Genomic DNA, 21,681 nt, shown 5'->3' with positions numbered 1-21,681 from the left:
AGGATTGGGGAGAAGAGGAGTTTGTGGCACAACTTGACTAGAAGAAGGGACCGGTTGGTAGGACATGTTCTGAGGCATCAAGGGATCACCAATTTAGTATTGGAGGGCAGCGTGGAGGGTAAAAATCGTTGAGGGAGACCAAGAGATGAATACACTAAACAGATTTAGAAGGATGTAGGCTGCAGTACGTATTGGGAGATGAAAAAGCTTGCACGGGATAGAGTAGCATGGAGAGCTGCATCAAACCAGTCTCAGGACTGAAGACCACAACAACACAACATTGGGGGTCCGCAAATGAATATTTTCCTCGATATCGAGGAAAGAAGCTGTTACGACTGTCGCTTATGTACGTTTAAGATAAACGCTGGTCACCGAAAGCGCCGCTGGCGTAGCTATCACGGCCTGTGGCTGGGAAGCAGATAACCTGTGTTCGATTCGCAAACACATTCTGCAATTTTTTTTTAATTTGTGTATTTTTCCCTATCGATATTCATAGAAACAGAAGAGTTAATAAGCTAATCAATATAGAATAATAACAAGGTAGGCAAATAATTTTCTCAATGATTCGGATTAACAAAGAATTAAAATATCAAGAACCATTTATTCAGATGGTTTTATTGTATGCATTAAAACTAAATCTCGAGAAAGAAGTATTTTAAAATGTAAACCAAGTCAATATCCGCCAAATTTCCAGAAACAACGGTGTTGTTGCACGAAGACTGCATTCATTAGATTTCCTTCGTGCCACGAGTAGGATGATAATATGACATCCATGTAATTGTCCGAAAGAAAGTGAGGACACGTAATAGAATGAGTAAAAGAGTCACTTTGAGACAGGGTAATCAACTTTTTTTATACACCACCCACTATTTTTACGAGTATCTCTGTTACCAGTAAATTTTTCTAACCGCCCACCCGTTCCACAGTAATGGTGATTGGTGAAGTAGAGAAGTAATTTTATTTTATAAAATTTGTAAAGTACAGTTGCAGCAAGTCAAGGCATGTAATAATAATAATTACTTACCAAATACTTAATGTCAAAATTTATGACAACCTAAGGAAAATGGTTTTTAAAACTCCTACCGCCTACCACCACCATGGAATCTGGAGCGTCCGCTAGTAGGCGGCAGAGACAATGTTCACTACCACTGTTGTAAGGCAACCAGGATTAAAATTTTGATTCGTTAGTAATCCAAGTCGTTTGAAAAATTTGTTTACCTACCTTGTTGTTATTCCTGATTAATTACCTTACCAATGCCGATACAGAAAAAAAAATCTGCAGAATGAATGTGGGAATCGAACACAGATTGTCTACTCCCCAGCCAGATGCATTGGTTCCTACACCAAGGGGTAGCTACGTAGAGTAGTGTTTAGCATATTGGACTCGCATTCGGGAGGATGACTGTTCAAACCCGCGTCCGGCCATCCTGATTTAAGTTTTCCGTGATTTCCTTAAATCACATCAAGCAAATGTCAGATGGTTCCTTCGAAAGGGTGAGGCCGATTTCCTTCCCATCCTTCCCTAATCCGAGCTTGTGCTTCATCTCTAATGATCTCGCTGTCGAAGGGACGTTAAACACTGATCTCCTCATTCTACATCAGGGGCGCTTTCATTAAACAGAGATTTTTTTCCTCGATTTCGAGGAAATTACGCGTTTGCGGACCCTCCATATGATGATGAAAAATGCTCAACTTTCAATTACCAACGATACCGTCAGTTTTGAGTCGATTACGAGTCATGAACTTTAGGTGTGGTTTCCTCAGAAACTGGAGTGACATAGAGACAAAATATCTTATAGTCTTTCATTTTATGTCGTACACAATCCATCTGCCAAATATGAGCCGAATCGATTCGACGTGTCTGACTCAGACATACCCCTTGTTAATATTGGAGTAGATCAACAGCTACGCGCACATCTGGATTTAGCGTCTAAAGCTTTATTATCTTAATCTATAACAAAGATAGAGTGAGAAAATTCTGTCTCATACTTCAGATGAATTTTCATTATCGAATTTAATGAAAGATAATCGAGCAGTATCAATTTCATTTTACAAAGCAATATAAGTAATGTGCTTCTTGAATTTTCGTACCAAAGTATAACTGAATACTAAATTTAGAGCAAAATCATGACTGTATACTTACTGAAAGTGTTATGATTTTATCGAAGAGCATGATTGGAGGCATGTGGAAGTCGAACACAAAATACTGGAACAAGCAAGACACAAGTTAGTTTTTTGACAATAGGATGTTCAAACAGTTTTATTTTAGAGTTACTTTTTTATGTTACGAATACTTAATTGAATCCTAAGATTTGCTGCCGAGAAAATATGAAAGAGATTTTTATAAGTTTTTGAACCATTCAATGCACATCCTGAAAAACTAGCGCATGCTAGTAGACTACACATCAGTGGGATAAACCCTCAGAACGGTAGTAGTAAACTAATTTTATAATCGGTAGTATTTCTTAAATATCACATAATGTAATTATTAAGGAAATCTAAGGATGGTTTGTAAAGTCAATGAAGAATCGGTCATGTAGGAGAGGCTTGTGCGATCTAGCTCAAAAAGTCAGACTGCAGGAAAACATCGCTGAGCTTCGGTCACCTCGGCGATAGAAAATCACTTTCAAGTCTCTGTGTCCTAAAAAAAATCACGTAAAAAACTGTAATTCAAATATGGTATGTACAGTTCTGTAATGTCTCTAAGCATTTCAAAAGTTTGTTCTTAATTGTAATTAGATTCAAAGTTATATTTTCTTGAAACAGTTGAAATTTTTCCCCTCCAAGGAAACAGTTACAGTAGCGCTCAAAAGTATTTTGTGGTTGCGGTGTTATGTTGTTAGTGCTGTTTGCATACAGTCACAACAGGGTAACGCGTATAACTGTGTCACTCCATCACCCGCTGTGGTTACATGTCTAGTAAAGAAGCAACGTCATAAAATAAAAAAATAAGTACATATTCTTTTAGCTCAAAAGTACTTTGTAATTTACTTTGGCGGAGCGGAATTCATTAACAAATATAAATTAGGCATTCAGTGTTTGTTCATTTGTAGTGACAACTAGAAGCATGCCAAAACACAAAGCATACTCGCTTGATGTGAGACAAGATGTTCTGCAGGCCATGAGTACACTCTTGGAGTACTGCTGAGCGATCTGGGATCCTTACCAGATAGGATTGATGGAGTACATCGAGAAAGTTCAAAGAAGAGCAGCACGTTTTGTATTATCGCGAAATAGGGTTGAGGGTGTCACGGCCATGAGGCAGGATTTGGGATGGACACCATTAAAACGAAGGAGTTTTTCGTTGCGGCGGAATATTTTCCCGAAATTACAATCACCAACTTCCTCTTCCGAATGTGAAATTATTTTCTTGACACCGACCTACGTAAGAAGAAACGATCATGATAATAACGTAAAGGAAATCAGAGCTCGCATGGAAAGATATAGCTGCTAGTTTCTTCGGCGCGCTGTTCGAGAGTGGAACAATAGAGAATTATTGTGAAGATGGTTCGATGGACCCTCAGCCAGGTACTTAAGTGTGATTTGGAGAGTATCCATGTAGATGTAGATGTAGATGTAGACGAAGAACAGAAAGACGCAGTCTAGCGTTGCTAGGGACTATAGCACATCCCAAATAGACTGAAGAGCCAAAGAAACTGATACACCTGCGTAATATCGTGTAGCACCCCCGCGAGCACGCAGAAGTGCAGCAAACACGACGTGGCATGGACTCTACTGGGGACTGCAGTGGTGCTGGAGGGAACTGACACAATGAACCCTGCAGGGCTGTCCATAAATCCGTAAGAGTACCAGGAGGTAGAGATCTCTTCTGAACAGCACGTTGCAAGGCACCCTAGATATGCTCGATAGTGTTCATGTCTGGGGAGTTTGGGTGCCAGCGGAAGTGTTTAAACTCACAAGAGTGTTACTGGAGACACTCAGTAGCAATTCTAGACGTGTGTGGTGTCGCATTGTCCTGTTGCAATTTCCCGCAGCAGCCGCGTGGTTCCGGACTGAAGCGCTTAGAACCGCTCGGCCACCGCGGCCGGCGTACCCAGGCGAGACCTAAAGCTTTGTATCATGCGGTCATCAGGGGTACGCGAGTGGGCCTTCGATTCCGAAAACCCATATCGATAATGTTTCGTTGAATGTTTCGCACGCTGACACTTGTTGATGGCTCAGCATTGAAATCTGCAGCAAATTGTGGAAGGGTTGCACTTCTGTCACGTTGAACGATTCTCTTTACTCGTTGTCGGTCTCGTTCTTGCAGGGTCTTTTTCCGGTCGCAGCGATGTCGGAGATTGTTTTAGCGGTTTCCTGATATTCACGGTACACTCGTGAAGTGGAAATACGGGAAAATCCCCACTTCATCACTACTTCGGAGATGGTGTGCACCGTCGCTCCTGCGTCTGCTATAACACCACGTCCAAAGTCACTTAAATCATGATAACCTTCCTTTGCAGCAGCAGTAACCGATCTAACAACTGCGCCAGACACTTGTCTGATATAGGCGTTGCCGATCGTAGAGCCGTATTCCGCCAATTTACATTTCTGTATTTGAATACGCATGCCTATACCAGTTTCTTTGGCGCTTCAGTCTAATAACCGTGTGGATTCGACGGCGGAAACGGGATGGAACAGTAGCTAGTAACCAAAGTCAGGTCGTCCTCGAAAAACAAGGATGGAGGGCAGAATGATTTTAAGCAGTTGACTGTGGATCGAAGGAAATCGGCTCGGCTAATTTGGGATGACATGGAGCATCATCATGGACTGAACGCTTATGTCTCTACTGTAAAACGCTCAGTTTTCTGGTGCTGCACTGAACGAATATTCAAAATTCCCACTTGACCGATAACAAAAGCTTGTGGATTCAACGCCAAATAGATATGCAGCTGTGATTAAAGCCCATGGGTATGGAACGAAACGCTGATTTGTTCTTCAGATTCAAAGATAGTTTTGTATTATTGTTACATAATGAAAGATACAAATTACTTTTGAGCTAGGCAGATTGTAATTTCTGTTTTGATGTAAATTAATTTTGTATAAACTAAATGTAGTTTTGTGCTTAATGAATTATAATTACATACTTTTCAATAATCTACTGGCAGTTTTTTTTTCTATTACACGCTTACCTTTATGTAACTGCAACTAAGGCTTGATATAAAGTACTTTTGAGCGCTACTGCATAAACCTAATACGTCATATCTCTATAACTAGTGAATTAAATGGAATATCTGTTTCATTGATTGCCAAAATACCTCGTGTAAGGAGGAGAATGCGTACCATCACGTTTCCGACTTTGATTTAGGTCACATTGTAGCCTATCGCGATTGCGGTATATCGTATCGCGACATTTCTGCTCGCGTTGGTCGAGATCCAATGACTGTTAGCAGAATATAGAATCGGTGGTTTCAGGATGGTTATACGGAACGCCGTGCTGGATCCCAACGGCCTCGTATCACTAGCAGTCGAGATGACAGGCATCTTATCCGCATGGCTGTAACGGATCGTGCAGCCACGTCTCGATCCCTGAGTCAACAGATGGGGACGTTTGCAAGACAACAATCATCTGTACGAACGTTCAAAAACAAAAATGGCTCTGAGCACTATGGGATTTAACATCTTAGGTCATCAGTCCCCTAGAACTTAGAACTACGTAAACCTTACCAGCTTAAAGACATCACACACATCAGTGCCCGAGGAAGGATTCGAACCTGCCACCGTAGCGGTCGCGGAGTTCCAGACTGAATCGACTAGAACCGCTTGGCCACACCGGCCGGCTGCACGAACGGTGCGACGACGTTTGCAGCAGCGTGGACTATCAGCTCGGAGATCATGGCTGCGGTTACCCTTCACGCTGCTTTATAGACAGGAGCTCCTGCGATGGTGTACTCAACGACGAACCTGGGTGCATGGATGGCAAAACGTCATTTTTTCGGATGAATCCAGGTTCTGTTTACAGCATCATGATGGTCGCATCCGTGTTTGGAGACATCGCGGTGAACGCATATAGGAAGCGTGTATTCGTCATCGCCATACTGGCGTATCACCCGGCGTGATGGTATGGGGTGCCATTGGTTACACGTCTCGGTCACCTCTTGTTCGCATTGACGGCACTTTGAACAGTGGACGTTACATTTCAGATGTGTTACGACCCGTGGCCCTACCCTTCATTCGATTCCTGCGAAACCCTACATATCAGCAGGATAATGAACGACCGCATGTTGCAGGTCCTGTACAGGCCTTTCTGGACACAGAAAAAGTTCGACTGCTGCCCTGGCCAGCACATTCTCCAGATTTCTCACCAATTGAAAACGTCTGGTCAATGGAGGCCGAGCAACTGGCTCGTCACAATATTCCAGTCACTACTCTTGATGAACTGTGGTATCGTGTTGAAGCTGCATGGGCAGCTGTACCTGTACACGCCATCCAAGCTCTGTTTGACTCAATGCCCAGGCGTATCAAGGCCGTTATTACGGCTAGAGATGGTTATTCTGGGTACTGATTACTCAGGATCTATGCATCCAAATTGCGTGAAACTGTAACCACATGTCAGTTCTAGTATAATATATTTGTCCAATGAATACCCGTTTATCATTTGCATTTCTTCTTGGTGTAGCAATTTTAATGACCAGTAGTGTATATTGTTGATGACTGAAGTCTCTGTTATGCGTATCTTTTGTGTTTATTAAACTTACGGAAGAATGCTATGAAGGTATGCACGAACTTAATATTGAAATAGTAGCCTAGGGCGTTTGAGTACGATCGTTATGCTAAGGTGAGAAACAAGAAAAGCATTCCTGCCACATGGAGGAAAGCATGAACACGCTTGCCGCTCCGCAACGAGAAACTCAATTCCCAGCGCCGGCGTGAACCTGTTAAATCGAGCTATACAGTTATTATTGTTAGTGTTTTACGGGTGAGGCCTACGCTGTATAACTACTGGTGAGTATAGTTCGTGAGCCGATGTAAGAGAAGGATTGAAGGTGCTAATCTGGAAGGGTGATGAGAGTCACCACAGAAGAAAAGAAGCTGGTGGAGAAGCGACGTACCTCATTGTAGTAGGGGCAGTTGGTGGATTCCTTGACGCTGGTGTACTTGCGCTGGTCGCCGACCTGCACGCAGACGACGGGGTCCATGTTGAGGCCGGCGAGCTGGCGGGCCTCTATGACGGTGACGCACAGCTGGAAGTCCAGCGCCTTGAGCGCGGCCGCGTGCGGCGACGCGCTGACCAGCGGCGTCCGAGGCCGGGACCTGGTCGCACCCTGCGCCACAAACCGTACGTCACACCGGCTTACCGCCGCGCCGCGCCAGCACTAAAGTCCCGCCTCAGTTGCCGCTGCGGCGGCCCTATTCTCTCCCGAGATCCTCTTCCTTTGACAGTGTCTCCGTCTGTGATTGTCCTTTCATCCCGACTCCCGTCTGCTCTTAGTGCAAAGATGTGGGACCGGAGACACTCCACTTTACCATTTCTTACTACTCGCACTTCCTTTTTGTACAAAAAAGCGCCGAGTAAAAAGAAACGTCCAAGTGGAGCCGCTCTCAGTTGACAACTAACGCCTCTGAGCTACAATTAGACGCAGGGCAAGCAAGTTATCGATATTATTTTATAGGAGAGCTTCATTGGAGATTAGTGGAAGTCGAACACAAAATACTGAAATAGGCGGGACAGATGCTTGTTTATTGGTTGTTTTTTCTTTATTGTTATTTCATCACTCTCACTCCCTATAGGCTAGGCAGGGAGGTGGGGAGGCTGTTAGCGGTACATTAAACCCGCTCTTCAGACAAATGACAAGCGAAACTAGCTGAGATGGAAAAACACTAACATAAAGGTGAGATATTTACAAGCGGTTTAAAATTTTTTGTAAAGGTGATAGTTGTGGATGTTTTTTTATATACGAGGGCTATTCGGAAAGTAAGGTCCGATTAGTCGCGAAATGGGAACCACTGTGAAAATAAAAAATGTTTTTTTCGCAGCAAAATCAAATGGCTCTGAGCACTATGGGACTTAATTTCTGAGGTCATCAGTCCCCTAGAACTTAGAACTACTTAAACCTAACTAACCTAAGGACATCACACACATCCATTCCCGAGGCAGGAATCGAACCTGAGACCGTAGCGGTCGCGCGGTTCCAGACTGTAGCGCCTAGAACCGCTCAGCCACCCCGGCCGGCTATTTGCATCAGTTAGCTACATCTCCCAGCTACTTCTCTACATAGTCGCCGTTGTGACTTACACACTTGTCATAGCGTTGTACTAACTTTCCCGTATCCTCATCATAGAAGGCAGCCGCCTGTGCTTTCCGCTAATTATCTACGCTGGTCTACAGCCCGCTGTCTGTGCCGAAGTGTTGTCTTCATAACCAGCGGTGTGAGCAGAGATGAAACTCAGGGGAAGCCAATTACGGGCTGCATTGGCCACACACTTTCCACGTAAAACGCTGCAGGAACTTCTTCTTTGCCCCTACATAGTGAGTCAGAGATTGTCATGAACAAGAAAACGCATGATAATTACGTTATGTGGGCTACAGGATATCAGGCGAAGTCTCTCGCCAGGTCCTCATAAAATGGTGACCAAAATTAAAGCAAGATACCACTATTTCCCCGTCCTGTGTCTAATTCACGATATAATCGTACAAATTGTCAACACATGTTTCCAGAATGAAATTTTCACTCTGCAGCGGAGTGTGCGCTGATATGAAACTTTCCTGGCAGATTAAACCTGTGTGCCGGACCGAGACTCGAACTCGGGACCTTTGCCTTTCACGGGCAAGTGCTCTACCAACTGAGCTACTCAAGCACGACTCAGACCCGTCCTCACAGATTTAATTCCGCCAGTACCTCGTCTCCTAGCTTCCAAACTTCGCAGAAGCTCTCCTCCATACCTTGCAGAACTAGCACTCCTGGAAGAAAGGATACTGTGGAGACATGGCTTAGCCTGGGGGATGTTTCCAGAATGCCTGGGGGATGTTTACAGAATGAAATTTTCACTCTGCAGCGGAGTGTGCGCTGATATGAAACTTTCCTGGCAGATTAAACCTGTGTGCCGGACCGAGACTCGAACTCGGGACCTTTGCCTTTCACGGGCAAGTGCTCTACCAACTGAGCTACTCAAGCACGACTCAGACCCGTCCTCACAGATTTAATTCCGCCAGTACCTCGTCTCCTAGCTTCCAAACTTCGCAGAAGCTCTCCTCCATACCTTGCAGAACTGGAAGAAAGGATACTGTGGAGACATGGCTTAGCCTGGGGGATGTTTCCAGAATGCCTGGGGGATGTTTACAGAATGAAATTTTCACTCTGCAGCGGAGTGTGCGCTGACATGAAACTTACCTGGCAGATTAAAACTGTGTGCCGGACCGAGACTCGAACTCGGGCCCTTTGCCTTTCGCGGGCACGTGTACCAACTGAGCGAAGTTTGGAAGGTAGGAACGAGGTAGTGGCGGAATTAAATCTTGCTTGTGTAGCTCAGTTGGTAGAGTACTTGCCCGTGACAGGCAAAGGTCCAGAGCTCGAGTCTCGGCTCGGCACACAGTTTTAATCTGCCAGGAAAGTTTCAAGTCAACAGATGTCCTTATGATCGTGTCCTGAATGGAAGATGCCATTTCGATCAACGGAAAACCACGCCATCGATGACGTCAGGGCACCTGTCAAACGGAATCGCTGTGTACACTGTCACGGACGGTGCAATAGGGGACAGAGAAGACGCCTGCCAGGCTCTCTGTGATGGAGGGCCACGGGAAGAATGGAAGCAGAACAGTCGCAATCTGATGTGGCCCAATGGCTTAATGTGAATCGTTCTGTTGTTTTTTTCGATATGGTGACACTTTATGGAGACCGAAACTATATCCCGAAGACCAGGGCGGGACCGACTACGAGGAACACCAGAAAGAGAGGACCGTTATCTAGCTGTAAGAGCACGACGGTACCGCCTTAGTACTGCACGGCAACTGGCATCTGACCTCGCAGCATCCACTGGACGTGTTGTATCGAGGCAAACAGTGTGCAGAAGGCTTTGACAGAGTGACCTTTATTGTCGCAGACATGCTGTATGTGTGCCTCTGATGAGTCTTCACAGAAGAGAACGTCTAGAGTGGTGCCGTCAACATGCCACATGGGCGACTGGAAGAGTGGGCCAATGTTCTTTTCACAGGTGAGTCCCGATTTGGTCTGGACAGCATCTGGAGGTAACGTGAAACACGATTTCGGGACTCAAACATTGTGGAGAGAGACCCATATCGAGGAGGATTCCTAACGTTGTGGGCAGGGATTTTGTTGACCATTCGAACACCTCTTCATGAACGTGTACGGTTAAATGGGCAAGGTTTAACTGCTGTCAGGTACCGTGACGAGATCTTGAGACCTCACGTGCGGTTGTTGCAATGTCTGTTGGCCCAGACTGCGTATTGCTGCACGATAATGCTCGATCTTATAGAGCACGGGTGGTTGATGTTTTCCTGGAAACGGAAGATATTGCACGCATGGTATGGTGTGCTCGCTCTCCCGATTTGAATTGCATAGAGCCCATTTGGAACGCAGTAGGGAGACGGGTTGCATCACATCAGCATCCACCAATCACGCGCCTTGACTTGCGAGCAGCGCTGCAGGAAGAATGGGCATTATTGCCTCAACATGAGATTGATGGCATCATTCACAGCATGCCCCGTCGTTTGGCAAGCCTGAAGTGCTGCCAGAGGTGGTCACACCCCATACTAAGCGCAGTAACCAGTTGTCGGAATTTGTGTGTAAAGTTTACGTTCCATATTCTTTATATTGTTTCTACTTTGTTATAACTGTTTATACTGTTTTGTGGAAAAATAAAACAATCTTGCAAAATTTTGGTTTGTTGCTTTAATTTTGGGCACTAGTGTACTTGGCGGGAGACACAATTTTCTAGGCATCTTTACGTGCTCACTGTGCGGTCAGAACTGAAAAGAGCGATGTGACGCGATGGATTGGCATACTACAGGCGCTGCCCAACACATCTGTGCAAAGCTTCATCGGATTGTCACTTTGGTTTCCATTCCGCACCCAGTCAGACTTTGCTTTCCGATTACCTCTCTTATGTAAGAAACATAGCTTTCTTCATGTTTAATTTAAAAACAGTAATAATAACAAGGTAAAATGAAAAGCAGCAAGAGTACATCTAAAACACGATATATAAAACAATGATCTTTATGAGAAACCCTTCACTGTCACTAAAACCTGAAATGCATTCCCTGGGATGGGTAGTCGGTTGTCGAAGAAGAAAAGGCTGGTCGTTGAGAGGTGCAGGAGGATAGCGGTATAAGGATGGACGACTGGTAGGAGTGACTGTTCAGGAACAAGAAGGGAGGAGTGGATGGACATATCGGTGAGGGTATAATATGATGGGGAAAAGGGGTTAGGAAAAAAGTGCAAGGCAAAAAGAGTTAGGGAAATGTAGGAAGGGGAGGGAAAGGGAGCCTGATGAGGTAGGATGGCTGGGGTTGGTTTAGGGTTGGTAGGGTGGGCAAGTGTCGCGACGGACTTCATTCTCTGGGAGGGAGAGCTGGTTGAAATTTCTTTGGTGGAGAATGTGGAGGGTATGCACGTGCAAGGTTTGTGGGGTGTGTAGATAGATGCACGGCAGCTTACCGGTATCCAAAATTTGAGAGGAAACTATAAGGTTATCGGAGTCACGTTTGCGATTGGTGTAAGTTCTTCGGAAAACTGGAAATTTGTGGTAAGGTCTTAGGGGACCAAACTATTGAGGTCATCGGTCCCTAAGCGTCCACACTACTTAATCTAACTCAAACCAACTTACCCTGAGAACAACACACACACCCATGCCCGAGGGAGGACTCGAATCTCCGACGGGGGGAGCCGCGCGGAAAGTGAAAAGGCGCCTCAGACCGCTCGGCTACTCCGCGCGGCTAACTTCTTCGGAGACGTTCAGTGTGAGTGAGGAGAGGTGGGATTTATTGGTAGTGATATAAAGTACAAATAATGTTATCTTACAGTTACTGTTTACTGTAACCGATTCTGTACTGAAGCGCTAAATTTGTGTACAAGGTGCGTCATACACTGAAGAGACAAAGAAACTGGTACACCTGCCTAATATCGTGTAGGACCCCTCTAGCATGCAGAAGTGCCGCAACACAACGTGGGATGGACTCGAATAATGTCTGAAGTAGAGCTGGAGGGAATTGACAACATGAATCCTGCAGGGCTGTCCATAAATCCGTAAGAGTACGAGGGGGCGGAGGTCTCTTCTGAACAGCACGTTGCAACTCATCCCAGATATGCTCAATAATGTTCATGTCTACGGAGTTTGGTGGCCAGCGGAAGTGTTTAAACTCAGAAGATTGTTCCTGGAGCCACTCTGCAGCAATTCTGGACGTGTGATGTATAGCATCGTCTTGCTGCAATTGCCCGAGTCCGTCGGAATGCACAATTGACATGAATGGATGCAAATGATCAGACAGGATGCTTACGTGCGTATTGTCAGAGTTGTGCCTAGACGTATCAGGGGTCCCATATCACTCCAAATGCACAAGCCACATAACTTCACAGAGCCTCCACCAGCTTGAACAGTCCTCCGCTGACATCCAGGGTCCATGGATTCATGAGGTTGTCTCCATACCCGTCCGCGTCCATACGTTCGATACAATTTGAAACGAGACTCGTCCGACGAGGCAACATGTTTAGAATCATCAACAGTCCAGTGTTGGTGTTGACGATCCCAGGCGAGGCGTAAAGCTCTGTGTCGTGCAATCATCAAGGGTACACGAGTGAGCCTTCGATTCCAAAAGCCCATATTGATGACGTTTCGTTGAATGGTTCGCATGCTGACGCTCGTTGATGGCCTAGCATTGAAATCTGCAACAAACTGCGGAAGGGTTGCACTTCTGTCAAGTTGAATGATTCTCTTCAGTCGTCGTTGGTCCCGTTCTTGCAGGATCTTTTCCGGTCGCTGCGATGTCGGAGATTTGATGTTTTACCTAATTTTTGATATTCACGGTACATTCGTGAAATGTTGTACGGGAAAATCCCCACTTCATCGCTACTTTGGAGATGCTGTGTCCCATCACTCGTGCACCGACTAAACCACCACGTTCAAACTCACTTAAATCTTGATAGCCTGCCACTGTAGCAGCAGTAACTGACCTAACAACTGCGCCAGACACTTGTTGTCTTACGTATGAGATGCCGAACGCAGTGCCGTATTCTGCCTGTTTACATATCTCTGTATTTGAATACGCTTGCCTATACCAGTTTCTTTGGCGCTTCAGTGGCGAAAATTAACACATAGGAAAACACACGAGAAGAGGTAGGTGGGGAAAGAGCCAAGTGACACGTCACTTGTGTGGAAATACGTTCTCGAACCGGCCCTGATTGCTTTTTTCTCTGTTATTCGATTAAGTTACACAGTGTCATGCTACGTAGCAGGTCATATTGCACCATGCATGTGGTCTAAATGTTGTTAACTTTCTTAAATGTAGTCAAAGCAATATGATGAATGTATTGGAGATGTTTGTATACTAAGCAATGACGATAATTCTACGGACTCTGAGGTCCGCACTATGTTCAGCATGTAACTTACTGGGTCGTCGGTAAACAAGTATTACATCTAGTCTACCCAGGGTCCTATTTCACTAGAAAGGAACGAATGTAACTTACTGGGTGGTCGGTAAACAAGTATTACATCTAGTCTGCCCAGGGTCCTATTTCACTAGAAAGGAACGAAGAAAAAACGTCAGCCTATCTCATTGTTGAATGGAAGGAGCGAATTTGATGTCTGCACGTAATTTTCAGTAAAATAAAAACTTTTGCGTAGCTCCGAAAACTTAAATGCGCGTTTAAGAAACTGACTCCAGTTATGAAGTCAACAAAAGTAAATAAAATTTAGCTTGGTACAATTAAGTCAATATTTGGTGTATTTGAGAATCATTACTCGAATTTAAAAGTACAAGTTCCATCTTATGCCTAATTATTGCATTTGTGCGTTATGCTTCTCACTCTGGTTTTCGATATTTGATTGCTGCAAACAATATGCGTGACTGAGTTCGTCTTTACAGATCAAACATGGGTCGGAGCGAGCTCAAAGTGCCGCAATGCTGAGCTGACACAGGTGTGGTTTTGTTTTCGTAATATCTGTAGAGTATATAATTTCGAATTCGCATCTGGCCATCCAGATTTAAGTTTCCCGTGATTTTCCTAAATCGCTCCAGGCAAATCCTGGAATGTTACTTTGGAAGGGCACGGCCGATTTCGTTTCCCATCCCTGAAGCATTCCAAGCTTTCGCTCCGTCTCTAGTAAGACGGGCCTTTAAAACCTAATCTCGCATGCCTTTTAGTAAACGAGGGTTGTCCAGAAAGTAAGTTCCGATCGCTCACGAAATGGAAACCACTGGGAAAATCCGGTTAAGCTTTGCACAGATGTGCTGGGCAATGTCTCTAGTATGTCCGTCGATCGTGTCGCGTCGCTCTTTTCAGTTTTGAGTGAACAGTGAGCACGTAAAGATGCGTATGGTATAGCGTCTCCCGAACAAGAATGCGGGCCTGGTTAGAGAATTCGCCTGTGTCATGCAGCCCACATATCACAACTGTCGAGCAGTTCCTTCTCCACGCCAATTCTCTGGCGCACACTGGAGGGGCAATGAAGATGCTTCTTCGGCATTTCCGATGAGAAGTGTTTGATCACCCACAATACCGTCCGTAATTGGCTCCCCCTGAGTCTTATCTCTGCTCAGAAAACCGCTGGCTATGAAGACAAAATTTTTCCACAGACAACGAGTTGCAGACCAGTGCAGATAACTGGCCGAAAGTACAGGTGGCTGCTTTCTAAGATGAGGATCTTGGAAAGTTTATACAACACTAGGACAAAACTCGATGTTGGAGCGGCGACTATGTAGAAAGTTGGTGGATGGTGTACCTAACTGTTGCAAATAAAACGTTTCTGGTTTTCACTGTGGTTTCCATTTCGCGACCTATCGGAACTTACTTTCTGGACAACCCTCTTTCATTGCCAGCATCAATATGGGGAAGAAGCAGAAGTCGTCTGGGGAAAACGGGGTGAATAAGGTGGTAATACACGTGTGTGATCCGTTCCATAACCAAAATCTCGCGCATGATCTTCACTTTGTGGGCTGGACGCTGTCGTGGTGGAGCGATCAGGAGCCTGCCTCTCGGTATTCGGCTCGAATTCGGCGAATTCTCGCACACAAACGATGGAGGACCCCGAGATAATACTTAGAATTAACGGTTTGACCTTCTGGTACAAAATTCTTGTGAATGATACCTTTGGAATAGAAGAAAACGGTTAGCACGACTCTTCTGCGGGCGCCTTTGCTTTGGCTCCGGCTTCTGTGGGCTCAGCCAGGCTGCACTCAGCCGTTTTGTAAGGGGCACGTATTAGAAACGCAATGTCTCATTGTCAATTACAATCGATTTCGTCAAATTACTATCACTTTGGATTGCCTTTAAGCTGTCTTTGCAATGTTGGACTCTGCCATGTTTGTCGTCGCCTGAAAGTGCGTGCGGCCCTAACCGCATTCAGACTTTTCGTGTTGTCCAAATTCTCGGTCAAAATTCTGTACACTATTATTTCCGGTGTTCCTGATACTTCCTCGATGAGTCGTGCAGAAACACGTGTAGCTGATGCCATGACTTCAGCTATTTTTTTGCACGGTTTCGTACCTTTGATGCTCGTCGTGTCTCCTTAACGTTCCCCATGCCGTCACGAAATACAGCATACCACCGGAAAACATTTGAATGACTTAAACAAGAGGTACCACGAACACTATTCATTATATCAAATGTTTCATTGGATGACTTACCTTACTTAACACGAAATTTGATGTTGCCTGGGTGCTCCACCGTCATTTTCCGACGAGTGTCAGACACGCACTGTTACATTCGCGGCCAGGACGCCTGCTGCTCTTTGAGCTTCTACACAGGTGCTGCTGCAACTTCAAGGATCGTAACGCTGCATCTCACCACAACATTGCATTTCAGTTTGGAATTTCACAAAAGCAGTCCTAACGGGACTGGGACACACTGTGTAGTCCCAAGGAAAAAGTCTGGAACTACCAGGAACAGCGTGTGCAACATAGGACTCAGTATGCGCACAATTCAATAGCAGTACAATATCTGTTCAACAGTGAGTGGGTTCAGGAGGATATGGGATGTGCGAAGAAACTTGTAGACTCTCTTCCTCGCCAAACTGAGGTCATTTTCAAGGGTAGAGGCAGTCTTACACGGTGTTAGTGGGATGTCTCTTGGAGGTGACAATTTTTTTATCGAGTTTCTGTATGTCCACCATTTTGACAGGAGAGAAAACGGAACGCTTACAGCCGACCTTATGACTTTATTTATTTTGTAGCAACTAGTTTCGGGGTTTCAGTGCGCCATCTTCAGGCTGTAGTTGATGCTGAAGAGGCTGACACGAACCCTATACAGGGTGGTCCATTGATAGTGACCAGGCCAAATATCTCCAGAAATAAGCATCAAACGAAAAAACTACAAAGAACAAAACTTGTCTAGCTCGAAGGGGGAAACCAGATGGCGCTATGGTTGGCCCTCTAGATGGCGCTGCCATAGGTCAAACGGATATCAACTGCGTTTTTTAAATTGGAACCCCCATTTTTTATTACATATTCGTGTAGTACGTAAAGAAAAATGAATGTTTTAGTTTTACCACTTTTTTCGCTTTGTGATAATTGGCGCTGTAATAATCACAAACGTATAAGTACGTGGTATCACGTAACATTCCGCCAGTGCCGACGGTATTTGCTTCGTGATACATTACCCGTGTTAAAATGGACCGTTTACCAATTGCGGAAAAGGTCGATATCGTGTTGATGTATGGCTATTGTGATCAAAATGCCCAACGGGCGTGTGCTATGTATGCTGCTCGGTATCCTAGACGAGATCATCCAAGTGTCCGGACCGTTCGCTGGATAGTAGGTTATTTAAGGAAACAGGAAGCGTTCAGCCACATGTGAAACGTCAACCACGACCTGCAACAAATGATGATGCCCGAGTAGGTGTTTTAGCTGCTGTCGCGGCTAATCCGCACATCAGTAGCAGACAAATTGCTCGAGAATCGGGAATCTCAAAAACGTCGGTGTTGAGAATGCTACATGAACATCGATTGCACCCGTACCATAGTACTATGCACCAGGAATTGCATGGCGACGACTTTGAACGTCGTGTATTATTCTGCCACGGGGCACAAGAGAAATTACGGGACGATGACAGATTTTTTGCACGCGTTCTATTTAGCGACGAAGCGTGATTCACCAACAGTGGTAACGTAAACCGCCATAATATGCGCTAATGGACAACGGAAAATCCACGATGGCTGCGACAAGTGGAACATCAGCGACCTTGGCGGGTTAATGTATGGTGCGGTATTGTGGGAGGAAGGATAATTGGCCCCCATTTTATTGATGGCAATCTAAATGGTGCAATGTATGCTGATTTCCTACGTAATGTTCTACAGATGTTACTACAAGATGTTTCACTGCATGACAGGATAGCGATGTACTTCCAACATGATGGATGTCCGGCACATAGCTCGCGTGCGGTTGAAGCGGTATTGAATAGAATATTTCATGACAGGTGGATTGGTCGTCGAAGCACCATACCATGGCCCGCACATTCACCGGATCTGACGTCGCCGGATTTCTTTCTGTGGGGAAAGTTGAAGGATATTTGCTATTGTGATCCACCGACAACGGCTGACAACATGCGTCAGCGCATTGTCAATGCATGTGCGAATATTACGGAAGGAGAACTACTCGCTGTTGAGAGGAATGTCGTTACACGTACTGCCAAATTCACTGAGATTGACGGACATCATTTTGAGCATTTATTGCATTAATGTGGTATTTACAGGTAATCACGCTGTAACAGCGTGCGTTCTCTGAAATGATAAGTTCGCAAAGGTACATGTATCATGTTGGAACAACCGAAATAAAATGTTCAAACGTATCTACGTTCAGTATTTTAATTTAAAAAACCTACCTGTTACCAACTGTTCGTCTAAAATTGTGAGCCATATGTTTGTGACTATTACAGCACCATCTATCACGAAGCGAAAAAAGTGGTCCAACTAAAACATTCATATTCTTTACGTACTACACGAATACGTAATAAAAACTGGGGATTCCTATTTTAAAAAATGCAGTTGGTTTCCGTTTGGCCTATGGGAGCGCCATCTAGAGGGCCAACCATAGCGCCATCTGGTTTCCCCCTACAAGCTAGACAAGTTTCGTTCTTTGTAGTTTCTTCGTTTGACTCTTATTTCGCGAGATTTTTGGGCCGGTCACGATCAAGGGACCACCCTGTATATATGGCGCATCAGTGGCCAACATACCTGGTTAGGCAGGCTATCTGAAAACTTTGGTGTCATCATTCGAATCACTCAATGGTTGGAATGCTGACACGAATGTTTTCAGATGGTTTCCGTAGCTACTGAAGCGCCGAAACTGGTTGCTACAATACAAGGACGGCTGTAGACGCTTCATTTTCTCAATTTTTTTTTGTCGGGTGTGCTTCTCAAGAGATGTGGGAAGCGACGGAGGATTGAAATTCGCTAGTGAAGGTACAGTGTGGAGAGAGGCTGCTGGCAGTACCTGGGTGGGGGAGCCCACTGCGGAGAGGGAGGGCCGGCGCTGGTCCGGCGGCGGCGCGGCGGGGCTGGTGGGCGCGTCGGCGTCCGCGTCTGCGGGCCCCGAGGACAGCGAGGTCTGGCTGCCGGGCCGCGAGCGCGACCGCGACAGGCCGCCCAGGGAGCGCGCGTCGCCCGCCGAGTCGCCGGCCGACAGCAGCCGCTGGCGCGCCTCGCCGCCCTCCTCGCCGTCAGAGTCGTGCCGCGACGGCCGCTGCTTGCCCAGCCGCATCAGGCTGCGCACGCTCTTCAGCGTCGAGCTCCTGAGGCACCGCGCGGTCATGTGTTATGCGCCTGCAGCTGCCCGCCTCGACGGCGTTCCCCACTGTTCTCTCTACACATCTTACCGTAATACGACAATGCACCCACAGCGAAACCCTCCTACGTACTGACAGAGTGACGAGGAGAAACGGCAAGTGCCATAAGCCGAAACTTCGCTCAATGTAGGAGGGGTCAAAATAAGTGAACACAGTGTCTCGACTTGTCCGTAGGTACTCGACAGGCTGTGAGAAAACGACTGTCAAAAATTTCGAAGTGCTGTACGTGTCTTTTAGTGTGTATATACACTCATGCTCGTAAATTAAAGATAATTGTAGAATGTGGTTCAAATGGCTCTGAGCACTATGGGACTCAACTGGTGTGGTCATCAGTCCCCTAGAACTTAGAACTACTTAAACCTAACTAACCTAAGGACATCACACACATCCATATCCGAGGCAGGATTCGAACCTGCGACCGTAGCAGTCGCACGGTTCCGGACTGCGCGCCTAGAACCGCGAGACCACCGCGGCCGGCTAGAATGTGGTGCTACACAACGTGGCACTACACAAAACTGACCCTCCCGGTTGCCCGTGGGGTCTAACGCACGGCTTTCCGGGCGGGAAGGTGCGCCTGGTCCCCGGCACGAATCCCCCAGTCTGTGGGTGGTTTTTAGGCGGTTTTCCACCTGCCTCGGCGAATGCGGGCTGGTTCCCCTTATTCCGCCTCAGTTACACTATGTCGGCGATTGCTGCACAAACAAGTTCTCCGCGTACACGTACACCACCATTACTCTACCACGCAAACATAGGGGTTACACTCGTCTGGTGTGAGACGTTTCCTGGGGGGGTCCACCGGGGGCCAAACCGCACAATAACCCTGGGTTCGGTGTGGGGCGGCGGAGGGGTGAAGTGGACTGCGGTAGTCGTCGTGGGGTTATGGACCACTGCGGCTGCGGCTGGGATGGAGCCTCTCCGTCGTTTCTAGGTCCCCGGTTAACATACAATAGAATACAATACTACACAAAACTACTAATAGCATAGGCACATAGGGAACACAAACGACACAGATCTGTAAGTCCACGGTATTGTTGATAAGTTGAGAAAACCGTCCTGAAACATATGTGCTGCAAAACCCCATTGTTTCCTGCACATGTACCCCAACATCAGTATGGGATATGATCACCGTGCACACGTACACAGGCAGCACAACGGGTTGGCATACTCTGGATCAGGTGGTCGAGCAGCTGCTGGGGTATAGCCTCCTATTCTTGCTCCAGTGCCTGTCCGAGCTCCTGAAGTGTCGTAGGAGCTTCAAGGCGTGCAGCGATACGTTGACCGAGAGCATCCCAGACGTGCTCGTGGGGTTTAGGTTTGGAGAACAGGCAGGCTACTCAATTCTCCTGATACCTTCTGTTCCACGTTGGCAGATCAGAGAGGCCGTGCGTTATCATCCAACAGGAGGAAGGCGCGACCCACTGCACACCTGAAAAGGCGGACATACTGGTGCAAAAGAACGTCCCGATACACCTGACCTGTTACAGTTTCTCTGTAAAAGAAATGCAGGGGTGTACGTCCACCAATCATTATCCCACCCCACGCCTTCAAACCACGACCACCATTCAGGTCCCTTTCAAGGACATAAGGGGTTAGTATCTGGTTCCTGGTTCAAGCCAGATGAAAACCCGGCGAGAATCACTGTCCAGGCTATACCTGGACTCGTCCGTGAACATAATCTGGGACCCCTGTTCCAATGACCATGTATGTACTGTGTTCTTGACGCTAGGGATTATGGGCTCTCCTGTGACCAGGGGTCAGTGGAATGCACCTTGCAGGTCTCCGGGCGAATAAACCATGTCTGTTCAGTCGTCTGTAGACTGTGTGCCTGGAGACAACTGTTCCAGTGGCTGTGGTAAGGTCCCGAGCAAGACTACCTGCAGTACTCCGTGTCCGTCTGCATGCACTGATGGTGAGATATCGGTCTTCTTGTGGTGTTGCACACTGTGTACGTCCCGTACTGTAGCGCCTGGACACGTTTCCTGTCTACTGGAATCGTTGCCAAAATCGTGAGCTCACACTTTGTGGCACACGGAGGGCCCGTGGTACGACCTGCTGTCTTTGACCAGCCTGCAGTCGCCCTAGTATTCTACCCCTCATAGCGTCATAAATATGTGTTCTTTTAGCCATTTTCAACACACATTCATCATTAGCATGTCTGAGAACGTCTGCACACTTACTCGCTACACCGTACTCTGACATGCACTAACACACCTCTGCGTGTGTGGACTGCTGCCAACGCCATCGTGCGACGATTGCAGGTCAAATGCACCGCATGGACATACCCCGAGGTGATTTATAGCCGCAAACCGCCCACCAGAGCGTTGTTTCACCATGTATCAGCATTATCCTTAATTTATGAGCATGAGAGTAGTTCAACTGGACCAGTGGCACAGTGCGTAGCATCGTGTCTTCACACTTTAGCGCCCAATGTTCGAAATCCAATTATGGTTTTTATTTTCCTTTCTCATTTATCTACCCTTGTCCGTTGAAGATGACTACGCGAATGTTTTCCACTGTATTTTGAAATAACGTTGTCCTCATTCTTTTAGTGATGGTGTCTCTGGTGAACGAATTTAAAGAGTAAAAACAAATAAATATTACGTAATTTGAAGGTGGAGCGGGAGAAAAGAAAGGAAAGGAAAGGAACTAATGATACCAGCTACATCAAAACTTTATGCGGAATCAGTGACGACTAGTGAAAAAATGTGCCCGGCTGGGGATCTCCTGC

General features: G+C 46.2%; 1 protein-coding gene across 1 annotated transcript in view; it reads right to left on the bottom strand.

Annotated features, from left to right (window-relative positions):
- LOC124625417 (otoferlin-like) overlaps positions 1-21,681 on the bottom strand; it is a 1,049,973-nt gene that overhangs the window by 281,906 nt on the left and 746,386 nt on the right. Inside the window, exons 5-7 of the mRNA XM_047149169.1 lie at positions 18,659-18,899; positions 7,053-7,265; positions 2,144-2,206 (exon numbers count right to left, since the gene is read on the bottom strand). Of these exons, the coding sequence (XP_047005125.1) occupies positions 2,144-2,206; positions 7,053-7,265; positions 18,659-18,899 (517 nt within the window). The remainder of the gene's footprint in view (positions 1-2,143; positions 2,207-7,052; positions 7,266-18,658; positions 18,900-21,681) is intronic.

The sequence above is a fragment of the Schistocerca americana genome, chromosome 1 (assembly GCF_021461395.2).
Source record: "Schistocerca americana isolate TAMUIC-IGC-003095 chromosome 1, iqSchAmer2.1, whole genome shotgun sequence".
Classification (NCBI taxonomy): Eukaryota; Metazoa; Arthropoda; class Insecta; order Orthoptera; family Acrididae; genus Schistocerca; species Schistocerca americana.
This window is presented reverse-complemented; position numbering and strand designations above follow the sequence as displayed.